Source organism: Bidens hawaiensis, unplaced genomic scaffold (assembly GCF_021521415.1).
Source record: "Bidens hawaiensis isolate Kalapana, Puna unplaced genomic scaffold, B.hawaiensis_p1.1 tig00020828_1, whole genome shotgun sequence".
Lineage (NCBI taxonomy): Eukaryota > Viridiplantae > Streptophyta > Magnoliopsida > Asterales > Asteraceae > Bidens > Bidens hawaiensis.
In genome coordinates this window covers 155,232-170,994 of record NW_027493209.1, presented here as the reverse complement: position 1 = coordinate 170,994, position 15,763 = coordinate 155,232, and the positions used below count along the sequence as shown (strand labels likewise).

The following is a 15,763-nucleotide window of genomic DNA, read 5'->3' as shown; positions in this document are numbered from 1 at the left end:
AATTTATATAATGCCCACACGTAACCTTTAAGACCTTTTAACCTACTTTTACTTCTCGTTATATAAAGATGTACTTTTTGGTCATTATTACCTATTAAATCCTTAAATATCGGAGTTTGCCAAAAACTCGAATGACTGATATTTATTATCGTTACTACTTTAAACAACAAAAGTACTTCAAGACATTATTTGATGTTGATTATCAAACACAAAGTTAGACACGGACGAACACTTTTATTTAGAGCTTTTATACTATAATTTCAAAATGACCGAGTCTTAGCCCACTACACCAACACCAACAACCATGTACATTTTTTATACGTTTCCTCAAGCTTCTATGAACCCAAATGGTAATGAAAACACCAACCATATTCTAATTGATCTCTAATTTAACTTTATTGTCACCGTTCAAATAAATCTCTAGTTTGTGACTTTGTGTGCATATTTCCACCTCAACTTCCTTATCATGCGAGAAGCGAATCAATATAATTATTATAAAACATTTTAAAATAAATTACAATACATTTTTATTCATTAACTGCAATAAAGTAAAAACCTGAATTATATTTATATATCTACAATTTCAAATGAACTTATGCATTACTGGTTGTACCCTCTGCAGTTCAAGTTGTATCCCACTCACCTCTTTTCCTTCCGATTATCTTCTTCCATCTTGCGCGTGAGTTGTCAGTTAATTGTCAATTGAGTCATCACTGGTTAATGAAGAGTGTGAGTCTATTGACGAATCCATTAAGCCTAATCGATTAATGTGTTGATAATATGTTGTTTATTGATTTTAGGTTTTTAAATCAACTGATTTGTAATCGGAAATGGCTTCAACGCCATCATCCGGAGCTTTAAACAATCGAAGGTATTAGATCTATTAAGTTAATTGATTTCATATGATAATTATTGGTTTGAAGAACGTAAAAACAACGGAGTGTCTTCAATTTTAAAGGTATTTCATCTGTTCCTTCTCATTGAATGCTTAAGGTAAGTCTTCAATTTTTATAATAGTTGATTTTAATTTATTCAGAACCATTTAAGGTTTGCTTTGATTTTTAAATTTGATCTTTTGGATGTCATCCTATTGGCTTTAATCAACATTGCATTGCTTAAAGGTAGTAGTGAACTATGTAGAGGGCTAGAGAAGTGCCTGATCTCTATTACGATAATTGCTTCCAATTATCGGGTTCTTCCAAGCTGCTAACGAGTTTGAGTTTGCAGTTTTAATTTTAATTAAGAAGAAAGGCCGTTGGCGTTGCATGTCTGGTTTATCATGACATCGTAACCGGCATCATACTAAGGTATTTATCGTAACTTTTAATCGAAAACTATACCTTCATATATCGATTTTGGATTTCAGTATAGAACAAGCTTTGAAAATCGTTATTAGCAATTCAGTTTCAACCAGATTCGCATATTATAAACCATATTACGAAAACCGAATTTGTGATTTTGTTCGACTTAAGCAGCGGCATCTCAGTTCTGTTTTTCGTTTGACTGGTTTAAAGCTGGATCTCAAAAAACAAGCCAGGTCAACCATAAAACTATCTCAGTTTTGGCTTAAGACTAAGCCGAAAAGTAAAACTTAGTTAACGCTGGAATTTACTAAAGAATAGAATTTGAAAATTCGTTATTCCAATCAGATATGCATATTCTGAACTGCAACCAAACTATAAACCAGCTAACAAATTCAATTTCTGTTCAACACTGAAACAAAAACTGGATTTGTAATGGCTCCGGTTCAGTTAAGTTTTTTTTATGTCAAACTGGTTTTATAACTCTTAAATGCTTTTGTTGATAAGATGGGTAAATATGCTTTTCTAATTTTGTTTCTCAAAATCAGCTTTTGTTAAGGTCTAATGGTTTCACACTAAATATACAAGAAGCACATGTCTTGGCAATTAAAGTTCTGCTTTATGCCATACTGTAAAACTGCATATGTCCAAATATACTTTAATTGGCCATTTATTTTTTTGCAGCTCTATCTTAGTGGGTTACAACTCTTTAACCTTTTTCATGACCAAATTATGTCTTACGATTCGAGGTGTTTGACAACCGTGTAAGAGGTATAACAGGTCAGAAAAGATTACCAAAACAACATAAGACAGTAATGGTGTTGGCTACCAGAACAATACCACAAATGGGACAGCAAGTTCAAGTGTTTCGGGCTGGTTTCTGGGCTAAATTGACAAACTGCGGGTTTGTTGGTGACCATAAGGAATGGACAACGTGCGATCAAGGGATGTTAAAGAGATGTGGACGCTGCCAGATCAATGAGTTTTCGTATGTGGACGAGTACACGCTATTTACACTATATTTTGTATCGATAGAGACCTGACTGATATATATTTGTACACTCGCCGCAACGTGGCGGGTTAAATAAACTAGTATATATACAGTTTGCAACATTCTGTTGCATCAGAGGTTGTACATTGTGAAGTTAGAATTGTACACTGCTGTTTGAGTTGTACACTTTGCATTATAACTTGAACTTTTGTTTTATAGTTGATCTCTTTACCTGCTGTTTCCCGTTTTCTCTGCCCAAACGCTTGGCTCCGGTCACCACTGCTCACGACATAGATTTCTGAACACTAGGCCATGGTGGTGGCCTGGTCTCCGGCTTCCAAGGTTTTTGGCCGCGACGATTGCGATTTCCAACAGCGAGCGTGGCGTTTGTCGCCAGCTGTAAAATCTCCCTTTTTTCCGGTTGAAATTATTTGTTTGCGCTGACGGTGGCTTTCACGATGGTTGCTGCCGCTTGACGGTTGACCAGATCGGTTACCTCTTTTGTTCTTCTGGCATCAGCTTAAGGTAATATTTAATTAATTATCTGCTTATTTGTTCCATAACAATCTTTGTTTGTTGGAGTTGTAAATTCTGATTTAATTGATATTCATTCTCCCAATTTGTGGTTGGTGATTTTTGTTTTTGTCAGTAGCTGATTCAGTTTCAGTTAAAGTTTTTTGTTTGATAGATATTCCTTTCTGGGTAAATGGCTTTTTGATTTGGGATTCTTCATCAAGCAAAAACAAACATGTTTCCTTTTGATTATTGACAATTGTTTGCACACTATCACAAATCACAAAAAGCCTTTTATTAATGCATTACAAGTGAAAGTTGAAAACAATTTGATGTAAGCAAAATAATGAAATTCCATTATCAAAATCGTTGTGTGCAATTCTTTTGTATAAAGTTATATTTCATTATCTGTATTATGCAGCTCTTCATTATTATTACTTTTGAGCTTCAGTAGATATAGTACCAATGTGACTACACTTGCACCTTTTTGAAACAATTATAGCATTTCGCTGCATCATATGTTCATTTAGGAATTTATAATACTGAAATCAATTATGTATATTGCAAGTCACAAAGTTTGATAAGTTTCCATAAGCAATAGAAAATTATCTAGGACTCCCTTTTGGTGTTAGGATTCATGACCATTACACTTTAGTTATTTGAGTTTTATTATTATTTTTTGACAGATTCGTAGCATAATGGTTGCCGCAATGACATTCAATTAGTTCCATTGAGTGAAACAAAATTGTTTGGATCCGTATGTTCGAGGGGCAATTCGGTTGTCGATATGAAAGGAACACCACTGCAGTACAAGGAACACTACTACATTACAATTCGGTTACAACCATGATACCGGCCTGAGCCCCCAGTTGACAATTTTATATGCCTCTCTTTTCGTTGTAGCTTCTTAGTGTTTAGTTTTTTTTATTACATTAGGAGATCCTTCATGTGATTGTGATGATGATCCGCACTTTGGTGTGGCGGCTTATATTTCAACCATGGTGTCGACCTGAGCCTATTGTGATTACACCTTTTAAGATTCCTTTTATGGTTGTGATGATACTTCAGTTTTGCCGTAGCAACGTACATCACAACCATGATGCCGTATTGAGCCTCGGGTTGACAATTATATTTTAAAATTATTACGGGCTAGCAGCAACGTGTTTGGGTCCGAATACTATGGGTTTTTTTAAACATTCACCCGTTGCAACACGCGGGGTTAAAAATTCTAGTTGTATTCAAATGGGAACATTTACCGGTACAATTGTTATATGTCGTAAATTAAACATAAAAAAGTTACCATGTTACATGTCATGCGAAAGAAAGACCAAAAGATTTTTTGAGGTGTAGTGGGAGTCCATGATGAAAATACAAATGTATAATGTATAGTTTAGCCCAAACTAGTTAAATTATATAATGGCTGGGCCTATTGGTTATTGTTTTAACAGTTCACACTTACACACATAACTAAAGACGGTCAAAAAAATCGGTTTGGGCCCGCCAAAACTGGTTTGACCCGACCCGAGGCCAAAACCACCTTCGACCCTGTTTGACCCAACCCGGTTCAAAACTGACCCACCCTGAAAGGATATAATAAATTAAATAACTTTCATGTTTTGATAACTTTTAAACTTATGAATTGCTTGAAAGACTAAAAGTGCATTAGTACTTGATTATAAGTGTGAAAAGACATGGATATGATTTACGATTGATTGTGCATGAATATGATTATGTGAATGTTCATGCTTCTTATTTATAGGCCAAAACCGTCAGGATATGGAGTAATGGCCACATGCCAATTTAACATCGGGTTAACGTTGCCGACTCACTCTTTAGATGTGTTATAGGCGGGATTAGATGATCAGTCATAGTTTAGTAGGTGAGATTAGATGGTTCGTCAAATGATAAAAATCACAAACCCATTCTAAGCCCTTACACAGACCTTTAGAAGAAGGCATTGCTTGTTAGACGGTCCGTCTAACCAACTTTTTTCGTTGTACTTCAGATTAGTTACGCTTTGACCTCTAAACTTTTAAAATGCACAATTTTAACACGACATTTGACAGGGTCTAACACTCACCCAGGGATCACTCATTCCTTTTGAAAGTTGAAACACACGAGGACTATAGAGCATTTTATGAGGCAAAGAATAAATTAAAATATGATAAATAATAATTATAATAATAAAATTAAATAAAAGAAAGAGAGGATAACGTTCACAGAACAGAAAACAGCCATCCGTACACACCATGATATTATCTCCGGCGCCACCACCGCTTTACTCCACCACGCGCCACCACTTCCGCCGGAAAACACTAAACTTCATCCACTCACCAAACCATCACCTTCGAAAAACCTCCGTGCACGCGCTAGCGCGTGACGTGGACACATTCACCGAGTCATCAGGCTATCTATTCGAACTCAGCACGACAGAGGCCGAATCGTTGACAGAATACGACATATCGAAAATCGGTTCGATTTACCGGAAAAAGCCGTTGATGGTTTTCCGGCGACTGCTTCAAATCGGTAACACGCTCGGCAAATGGCTGGCGCTTAGATACATTGATAACATTTCGGACCGATCTGACGTCATGTTTGAGGTCAGTGCATTCCTTTATAATAATAATAATAATTATAATAATAATAATATGATATAATATGTGTTGTAATTGTTTGTATGTGTTAATTGAAATTAGGTTAGGGCTTCACAGTTGCGCCAGATACTGGTAAAGCTTGGACCGGTATGTATGTTTGACTTTTAACTTTATTATTTTGTGTTGATTATTTTTGTAAGTTTTAACTAGACTAAACAAGCATTTAGGTTTGACTTTTAATTTATTTAATTCATTATCTTGTCTCTTTTATTCTTTTAACTAAACTAAACAAGGTTTGACTTTTAACTTATTTACTTCCTTTCGAGCTCTTTTTCTATAGCTCAAGCTCGGCTCGCTAGTCGTTTTTTCAATGTCAAGCTCGACTCCTTTATTATTTATTACATAATTTATATGCTTGTTTTAAATACTTTTGTATATTTTTTATTTGTAATTTTTTGTATATAACATAATATTTATAATTTAGTTATTTTATCATCATTTAATTTATAATGAATATTATTATATAAATATATTTAATACATTAAATATGAAATTATATAAATAATGGACTCGTTTAGGCTCACAAGCCAGCTTGAGCGTGATAGGTGAAGCTCGGGCTCTGGCTCGTTTATTAAACATATTTATTTTAAGGCTCGCGCTCGTGTAAGCTCAGTTTCGAGCTTTTAGCGAGCCTATATCGAGTAGCAAATGAGCTGGCTCGGCTCGTTTGCACTCCTATTCATAATTTATATATCTCTATGTACTTTTTTGTATACAACATTTGATCTTCTATTGACTTTTAATTGAAAAAAGATAGAAATATATTTGTCATTTTACTGCGAAAAATAGTGAAAACAATTTCGTTGGTGTGCTAGAAAGGTGGCACGTGGCATCCATGATACTCGTTTATTAGAGTAGATAGATTTGTTAGATATAAGTCTATAAACATAAAAATATCAGCTAATCATCTCTCTCTATATCAGGCATACATAAAAATTGCTCAGGCTATCTCATCTCGGCCTGTAAGTTCACTCAACTCTAGCCTTATTTACAATACCAATATTCAAAAACATGCTACAATTTATTTCAATAATTTCAGTTTGTATTGACAAAATAAGTGAATAAACATCTTATTTACTTATATAGTTATATTCTTCTGTAGGATTTGGTGCCACCATCATATCTCAACGAACTTACATTATTACAAGACCGAATTTCACCATTTTCCACTGAAATTGCATTTAACACGATTGAGAAAGAACTCGGATTACCTTTAAATCAAGTTTTCTCTGAGATCACACCTGAACCCGTGGCTGCAGCATCTCTCGGCCAGGTCATTTTATTAATATATGTTTATTTAAAGCTTTATGTTATCAAATTATTTCCTTGAAATAATAATTCGAACTTTTTTTTGCAGGTTTATCAGGCTAGACTCCAAGATACTGGTCAACTCGTTGCGGTCAAAGTGCAACGGCCTGGAGTTCAGGCTGCCATTTCATTGGACATATTAATCCTGCGAGCACTTGCAGGACTGATTCGAAAAGCAGGGAAGTTTAATACTGATCTTCAGGTAAGTTTTCTCATAAAGAAATTAAATAAACTTTAATCAACTAATTAAAGAGTTAGTATCATAAAAAACCAGCATACTCAACATAATCTTGATCTACAGGCTGTTGTTGATGAATGGGCATCGAGCCTCTTTCGGGTATGTAAATTCTAAACATTTCAAATTGTTTCTGTTCCAATATTGAATACAATTAAATGCAGGATATATATCGAAAATACAATTAAACGTTCTTAAATTACAGTATACATATAAATTCTTAGTGCTCTAATATTGAATACAGGTAATCACATTAAATGCAGGAGATGGATTATGTTAATGAAGCAAAAAATGGAGTTAGGTTCAGGTAAGGTATCAAGTTTAGCCTTTTTTATTACAAGAATAAGTATGATATAGTTCATGTTACATACGCTATTTGTGACCTCATTAAATGATGTATTTAAGCAGAGAGCTATATGGAAATCTAAAGGATGTTTTGGTTCCAGATTTTTATTTTGCGCAAACAACTTGTAAGGTCATCACTATGCAGTGGATAGAGGTACTTTTTCTTTTATTTCGTATATTAATACAGTGTAAGTATTATTGTTATGGTTATTATTATTTAATTCAATAGTGAAAGCTACCTTAATGATATGTTTCATGACATTTAGGGTCAGAAGTTATCTGAAGTGAAGGATCTTTATCTGGTTGAGGTTAAGTATCGAAAATTTAAAGTAATGTTTTTGGTTAATTTGTTATTGGACTAGTTAGTTATATAACTACCATTTGGTTGGTGCAGACAGGGGTGTATTGCTCATTTAATCAACTTCTAGAATATGGGTTTTATCATGCTGATCCACATCCTGGAAACCTACTTCGTACATATGATGGAAAACTAGCCTATTTAGGTACTTCATGATTATTTTTTTACATAATATTTTTGAGTAATTTACACAAATGGCTCATGTGGTATGCTCAGTTTTCACCTTTTGTCCCTAAGTATGGGAAACTACATCACGAGTCCAAACTTATACATACGTAATACAATACAAATGGTCCCTGACGTGGATGGACAGTTAACTTTTTCATTTAAGTGGTATCAAAATAAAGGGTATTTTTATATTTTAGTCATTTTATAAAATTTAACCTCTATCCATGTCAGGGACCATATGTGTTACATTTATGCATAAATTTGGACATTTAGTACACTAAGGACCAAAAGTGATTTACTCTAATTTTTTTGGTGACACTTAGCGTACTAGGTTTATATCTACTCTTTTTTTAATTATCTCAGATTTTGGAATGATGGGTGAATTCAAGCAAGAGCTTCGTGATGGTTTCATTGAAGCGTGTATTCATCTTATAAACCGTGATTATGATTCATTGGCTAAAGACTTTGTTACCCTTGGGTACTGTTACTATTTCTTTCTTTACCATTTAATAATTCAAAAGTTAGGCTAAAGTTGGTACTTTTGTATATTGATGAAATATTCAGGTTGCTTCCTGCAACAGCTGACAAGGATGAGGTCACAAAGGCATTGACAGGTTTAGTTATTTCACCTCTCTACATGATTATAAAATTATCTTTATATAATCAAACATTCATTTTACATTTTGCATTTTTTTTGTCTTATCAAATTTGGAAATCTTCTGTTAGGTGTTTTTCAGAATGCTGTTTCAAAAGGAGTCCGTAATATCAGCTTTGGGGATCTTTTGGGAAATCTAGGAACCACCATGTAAGATTATACACACACATTGCACACACACATACCTATATATAATATCCATTGTGTATATGTATTATATGATACATTGTTTTTTATGCTGCAGGTACAAGTTTAAATTTCAAATCCCCTCGTATTTTTCTCTTGTTATTAGGAGGTATAACAGAAATGGTTACTCATGCTCTTGAACTAGAATAACTACCCAAGTTTGAATCAATGATTTTCACATGCATTTATGTTTTGCTGATGTGGCAGCCTTGCTGTTCTAGAAGGTATTGCAATCAACAATGACCCAAATTATAAAGTTTTAGGTGGTACATACCCATGGATTGCTAGGAAAGTCCTAACCGACAGCTCACCTCAACTTAGGTCTTCTTTGCAGTCTCTTCTTTATGAGGTATTTCATTCGCCACCTGTCATTTTACAGTTTTGCCCTTCAAAAACATATATTAGTTGTTAACTCTTTTGATTTTAATTGATGATTTTATCAGGATGGAGTGTTCAGGATTGACCGTTTGGAGTCTTTACTATCTGAGGTATATGATATATTGTTAGTTTTACAAATTTCTTTATTATTTTTAAAGCAATCATATGTTTAGTGTAATACTTTTTTTTATAGTCCCTTCGAGCAAGAACAGAAAAAGCTTTGGTTAAAATAGAAGACAGCAATTCTAATGAGACTATTAAGCAGATTATGTCATTCACATTGACCGAAAAGGTAAAAACTATAAATTAAAGTTAAAATAAAAGTCCTAATTTTACGATTAATATTGATTTGCGCAGGGTGAGTTTGTGAGGGAAATACTTCTTCAAGAATTTGCCAAGGTATTAATAAAAGTATCATGTATCTAGCTTCTTGTCATTATATGGTCTTTTTGAATTTATAGCATGTGAATTTGGTAAAAATGTAAATAATAAATAGGGTTTGGATGCACTCGGTCTAGCAACCTTGGATTCTTTGACATCTGCAGCAACTGCAAATTTACCGTTTGCCCCTTCACCTCCATCTTCATTAACAAACGAAGATATGATCAATTTGAGAAACTTGCATCGCCTACTTCAGTTATTATCAGGGTCTACAAATTTTGAAGATACCGATAATGTAAGATGCTAAAAGCTTTATGTGTGTGTGTGTGTATGCATATAACATTTGTATGTATGTTTATGAATCATGACATATATTATGTTGTAGGGAGTAGAAGCATTCGGTCAAAATACTAAAAAGAGAACAAATTCGGAGGAGGTGTCTTCAATCCTTAACGAGTTTACATTGGTTCAAGACATTGTACCACTGCTTAATGTTATTCCTGAGGTAAGAACTGTCTTTGTTTAATTTAAGCACATTTATTTGGAAATCTTGTAAATTAAAGTGATCTAAAAAGAAAACTTTAAACAGCTTCCTCCAGATGTGCAACAACAGTTGATCCGTCTCCCTGTTGATCTAGTTGGAAAGTTTGTTTCACGTGTTGCTGCGAGGACAGTACGAAGGGCATTGTTGTAAATCCCATCCCAGACCGTAACTGGTCTACACGAAAGCCAAGCAAATGGTTTGATCTGAATATATTTTTTTTGTTTTGTTGTGTAGTTTGGTGTTTATACAATATTCATATGCATGCCCGTTACTGTATAGATTATTGTACCATATAATAAAATTCACACACTAAAGACTTTCTAGTTTCTCTGTATGCTTGTTATCATCATGCGGGCGTATTCAATATTATTCAATACATAAGATAAATATTTTTTTTCTTCTTAAAAGCTAGATACAAGTACTAAATGATTTAATGTATTGAATCTGAGTTTATTCTTCCTGTTTTTTCTAGATACAAAAAACTTTGGCTAATGCCTTTATGCATGTTTTGTTTTTGAGTCAAGTCATTTAGATAGCAATTAGCAACATACTTCTATTTTTATTGTAATATGAGACAAACGTTAGAATTTAATTCGGGTTTTGTCAAGGGCGTTATTGTTGCAAGGATTGGAACTCTTTCCATAACGAGGTTTTTAGTGTTTCATAGTGTGGCGGAATAATTGGCCTTTAGGCGTGAAATGCTAGATACACATCATTATACACATCATTTATATGTTAAGTGAAATAGTTACATATGGATAATAACACATAATCTCAAACTACAATAACTAGTTGTTCTCGGATGCAAATCTTCTTTATTCCATCATAATCACCATCGAAACCTTCTTCATAGTGTTGCTTCTAAATGCAATCCTAATACCTACAATGAGATTTATGTGTTAAGTATATCAAATATCTATGTGAAGTTGTGAACAGTAGGTTCATATATACTAAATTTTGTTAACTAAATATTGAATGAAAAACGTTTGTTTTAAATCTTTTCTATGTATTATTTTATTTCATATAAAAAGATAATCAAGAGTGCTTTTTAAATTTCTTTTAATTTAATATTATATATTCATTATTTAACATGTTTTTTTTATCAGATTGGGTAAATAAAAATGATACATATTAAGATGAAATGATATTTTCTACAATCTACAAGGTATCGACTCTAATTATGCTCTACAATTATTATTTATCATAATATATACACATTGAATCATTAATCAATTCTTTTATTTAACTAAGTATTATATAAAATAACAACTTTTCCAATTAAATCACTCAACATAACAAAAAAAAAGACAAAATTTTAAAATATTAATCACAAATGACTAGATGTGATAATTTAAATTATTTACATAAAGATAGTTAGCTTGTATCTTGTTGACAACTGATTCAAAAAATAACTAACATCTAACTAAAGTATACTCGAGATTAACATTGTTAAGGAATTAAGGAAATGATATTTTCAAAGAAAGTGTCATTTGATGGAAGTTGAATAATTCAAAAAATTACAAAATTTATCTTTGATCCCATTTTCCCACTGCCCCAACTGCTCCATTTGACCATCACAAGTAACAACAGGACGGGGGTTAATAATGTCACAAATCTAATTGTAAAATCATACAAGGTTTTAATGTCATAAATCTTATTGTAAAATCATTCACGTTTGAGTGTGTAATGGTTTGACTAACAAGTAAAAACAAAACTTCCACATATGTATAGTAGTATAGACTCTCATTAACTTTTTCATAAAATGTGCACAAGTTTAACCAACAAGAAATTGATTTATTGAAAAAAAAAACGGTTAACCACCCAAAGTGGCTCCGTCCATTTGGCGCCAAGTCAAATGGTTATAAAAATGGGTTGATGGATGAGATGTGTGTGAGGTAGTAGGGCACCACTCCATTACACATGGTCTTACCCGTTGAATATACGTTTGATATTATCTGTTAAGCATCCAGGTATAACCATTTAATTTGTTAAAAAGAGTACCTATTGGGTTTTCTAATTACACTTTATTACTGTTTTAGTTTTTATATAATTTAACAACCAGAAAAATGAAAATTTTAAAAACAAAAAAACTAATGAATTGCCAGATTGATATTGCTAATGATAAAAAAGATACAATATATAAAAAACGCGTAACAGCATAGTTCTAGTAAACGGGTGCGTATGTTTCGAATACTTGTTTCGAGTGTTCCAAACTTCAAGTTAACATAAGAATTCAGATTCATTTACCGCCCTACCGTCCCATCAGTGATCAAGGGTAGATCAAAATTCATCAAAATACAAAACAAATGAACTAAATTTATAAACATAAATCGACTTTTATTGCCACATTAGAACAAATTCCAATCGATTACACCCTCATTAGCTCATGGTTACCATCGTTACCAACAAACGAACGACACTACGACTAAACCATTCAAACTCTACATAACCGCGATCATGAATTAAATCTACTTGATAATTCCATAACCCACCCTACAAATACCCATAAAATAGCACACAATACTCCAAGAACAGAAAAATATAAAATACCCCTATTGGATCTTGATGGTTTCGGTTTCTCTAACCTTTTGGCGGTGTCACCGCTAGCCGCTAATTTTACGTTCCTACCCCTACCAAAACTCGACACCCGCTCAAATGCCCTATTCATAAGTGCACTGCTTTCTGAAGCCGATGCCGGTGTTGTTGGTATTGAGTCAACAAAAGCCCATAAAGCGGATGAAAACCAAGACTCGGTATTATTGTTTTCGATGTTGGGTTCGGGACGTTGATTTATATAATATTCAGGGTTTTCCGGGCTTTCTTCAACAATTACACCTAAACAAACGAAAAATAGAAAATGTTATATAATTAGCTAATGACACGATGCTGCTCGCGAAACGGGCTTATAAAGCTTGGTCTTGAACTCCACGAGTCTAGCTCGAGAGCTCTTGCCATTGGCCCATTTGTCCATCTGATCACGAGCACAAAACATTAGAAACATAAAAAAAACACACAAAAAAAACAATAGCAATATTCTAGTAGTTTATACACGTTCATAACAACTGTTTAAAGATCACAGGTGACAAAACCATTCAGTACCTGATGACGAGTTAGAAACGTTCACAGGCTCGTGAACCATTTGACTAGTCAACAGATTGCAATCTCCTTGATCATGATGATTCCAAACATAGCTTACTGGAAGTTCATCATGCACCTCTTCACCATGACTCACAACTTCACTCACAAAGCCCGAGTTTTCAAGCCCGTAATCCATATCCTGCATATACGGGCCCTGAAGCCCGATATGCTGACCTCCAAAAGAACCTCGCCCATCTTCACCGTGACTCATAAGGCCCGAGTTTTCAGGCCCATAATCCAAATTCTCCATGTATGGACCCTGAAGCCCGAAATGCTGACCTCCAAACGAACCCGGCCCGTCGTAGAAATCAAGCCCAGAAAGCAAACCAAAATCAGTAACCGGGTCACAAGGACCCGGTTCTGGGCCAACCAAATCATCCAATTCAATAAAATCTTTCTCAACTTGACCCGATAAACTCTCGATAGGCATACTCGCATTCGGTTCTGAGAATTCAGGGAGCGGTGGAAGAAGTTCTGGCTCATCCATAACTTTATTCAAGAACTCCAAAATATCACTCGAAAGGCCTGTTTCCTCTTCTTCTCGGGTATTTGTGTGTTCCAATGGGCCCGCACCCGGATTAGGCTTTTCTACCATAAAAGAATCGATATCCAAACACTGTTCATCATCGTTCCATTCTTCCTCAACAAACGGCGCACCGTACTGCTCCCCATTCTTGGGCCCGGCCCCACTTTTTTTAAATATTTTGTATAAAGCATAATACTGTTTAGCAACCGGGCATCTACTAAGCTCTTCTTCAGTCATGGTGTATTCATGCATAACCCAATCGGTTCTAAGACCCGACGGTGCACGGCCCTGGTAATAAACAAGAGTTTTCTTAACCCCGACTGACATTGATTTCCTTTTGATGATTCTGTCCTTTCCCGTTGCTTTCCAGTACCCGTTCAGTGTAGCCCGGCTCGATCTTCCTCCGTTTGGATACTTTCTGTCGCGCGGGCTGAAAAAGTACCACTGTCGATCTCCAGTTTTCAACTTCGATTGACCTGGATATCATAAAAAACTAATGTTAGTATCTAAAGTTGAAATATTAACAAGATTTATAAAAAAACACCCAAATCAAGTTTTAGCAAAACAATCATAATATCATACTACTTCCAAAAACATGATCCAAATTATCATATAATTAAAAAAAATAATCAAAATTAGATCAAGAAATTACACAAGAAAATACTTAATAAAACAATATCACAATCATATAATCTAAACCCTAAAAGTCTAACACAAACAAACAAATACATAACAAAAACAAGATGACAATCATATAATTACTTCAAGAAACATGAAACCCTAAAAACCCTAAAAGTCAAACAATCAAAAACAACCTAAAAAAACAACACTATAATCATAACCATTAACATAATAAACAAGATTCAGATCAAAGATCAAAAGAATGTATACATACCAGGTAATTCTTGTGGGTCCCACTTATAAACATCAACTTCAGCGATAATATCAGGTTTAAGCGGCCGTTTGCAGATCTTTCTCTTAAGATAATAAAGAACGAGTTCTTCATCAGTGGGATGAAACCTGAAGCCAGGCGGAAACAGCTTTCCGGCGGATGTGTTAACAGAGTCCGAACCCATCAAACTGGGGGTGTAAAAACTTGTTTTTGGATGGATTGAGAGTGAGATTTTGATGGGTTTTGATCGGAAGAGTGAATCTGAGATGGGTTTTGAACGGATTGTTTAAAGGAGGCGTGATGAACGAAGAATTCTGACCCCAAAGGGGAAGAAGACTTTGGGGGTTTTGGTGGATTGAAGCGTTTACTGGTCTATATTATATTTGGCGAGTGAATAATAATATTAATGTAGATCGCGAAATATCCTCGAAGCCGTCTTTTGTTTCACTTACGTTCCTTAAAGTTTATAAAAGTAGACAACAAACCCCCCCAAACTTATGTTACTTTTAATTTGTTAAAACTTCGCATACGAATTCTAACCAAGTTATGGATTTGGATCGGTTTGTGCGTTTATTATTTCTCTATAATTAATTTTGTTAGAACGTGTGTACGAATCCTGATAATATATATAACTAGTATTTGTACCCTCGCGTTGCGGCGGAGGTGTAAAACCCTGTATTTACGTATCCACCTCACTCGAAAGCACGGAGTTACCACCACTGCCGCCTTTGTTCGCCATTCTCTCTCCCGTAGCCAGTAACTAACGTTAACCATTAAGAAAACTGAAAAAAAAATAGATGTAAAAACGTTGAACCACGCATGCTCATCGCATCGTGTTAACACACAAAAATTAGAACGGAACATAAAGTATAGAAAAAAATAACTAAGTCAACTTAATATCTACAAGTTGCGAAGTGGCTGTTAAACGGGAAAATAGACATAACGTTCAACCACACAAATGTGTTATAGCGCGTTAACTTGTTAAATTCAAACGTAAACGTTAAACAAAAAAGAATGTGAAAGATGAAAAATATAAAACACCAAAGTTGAAAGTGGAAAAATGTTGACAACTAAAAATAAAATGTGACATATTTGTATACTATAAAAAAGTGTAGGACAAAAAGTAAAAAAAAATATAAGTTATATAAAAAAAGAATATTACTTTGTACATGCACAATGTACAAAAGATT

At 34.1% G+C, this 15,763-nt stretch overlaps 2 protein-coding genes and 1 long non-coding RNA gene across 3 annotated transcripts; 2 read left to right on the top strand and 1 right to left on the bottom strand.

The window, feature by feature from the left end:
- The first annotated feature begins 1,073 nt into the window (after nt 1-1,073).
- On the top strand, nt 1,074-1,720 carry LOC143561840 (uncharacterized). The gene is made up of 3 exons (XR_013140384.1): nt 1,074-1,121; nt 1,228-1,307; nt 1,650-1,720. It is a non-coding gene; the product is annotated as an uncharacterized LOC143561840 (long non-coding RNA).
- Nucleotides 1,721-5,010: 3,290 nt separating this feature from the next.
- Nucleotides 5,011-10,366, top strand: LOC143561855 (putative aarF domain-containing protein kinase At1g71810, chloroplastic). Its single transcript, XM_077049825.1, has 21 exons — nt 5,011-5,405; nt 5,502-5,546; nt 6,383-6,421; nt 6,562-6,732; nt 6,817-6,969; nt 7,069-7,104; nt 7,266-7,309; nt 7,411-7,501; nt 7,614-7,655; nt 7,742-7,850; nt 8,237-8,351; nt 8,438-8,487; nt 8,600-8,678; nt 8,773-8,823; nt 8,922-9,063; nt 9,158-9,202; nt 9,286-9,384; nt 9,450-9,491; nt 9,589-9,768; nt 9,859-9,978; nt 10,063-10,366. The coding sequence occupies exons 1-21, from the start codon at nt 5,055-5,057 to the stop codon at nt 10,165-10,167; spliced, it is 2,109 nt and encodes a 702-aa protein (XP_076905940.1). The 5' UTR covers nt 5,011-5,054; the 3' UTR covers nt 10,168-10,366.
- Nucleotides 10,367-12,326: 1,960 nt separating this feature from the next.
- LOC143561854 (NAC domain-containing protein 17-like) lies at nt 12,327-14,917 on the bottom strand. The gene is made up of 3 exons (XM_077049824.1): nt 14,577-14,917; nt 13,117-14,157; nt 12,327-12,852 (listed from the first exon to the last, which is right to left on the bottom strand). The coding sequence occupies exons 1-3, from the start codon at nt 14,755-14,757 to the stop codon at nt 12,473-12,475; spliced, it is 1,602 nt and encodes a 533-aa protein (XP_076905939.1). The 5' UTR covers nt 14,758-14,917; the 3' UTR covers nt 12,327-12,472.
- Nucleotides 14,918-15,763: the final 846 nt, after the last annotated feature.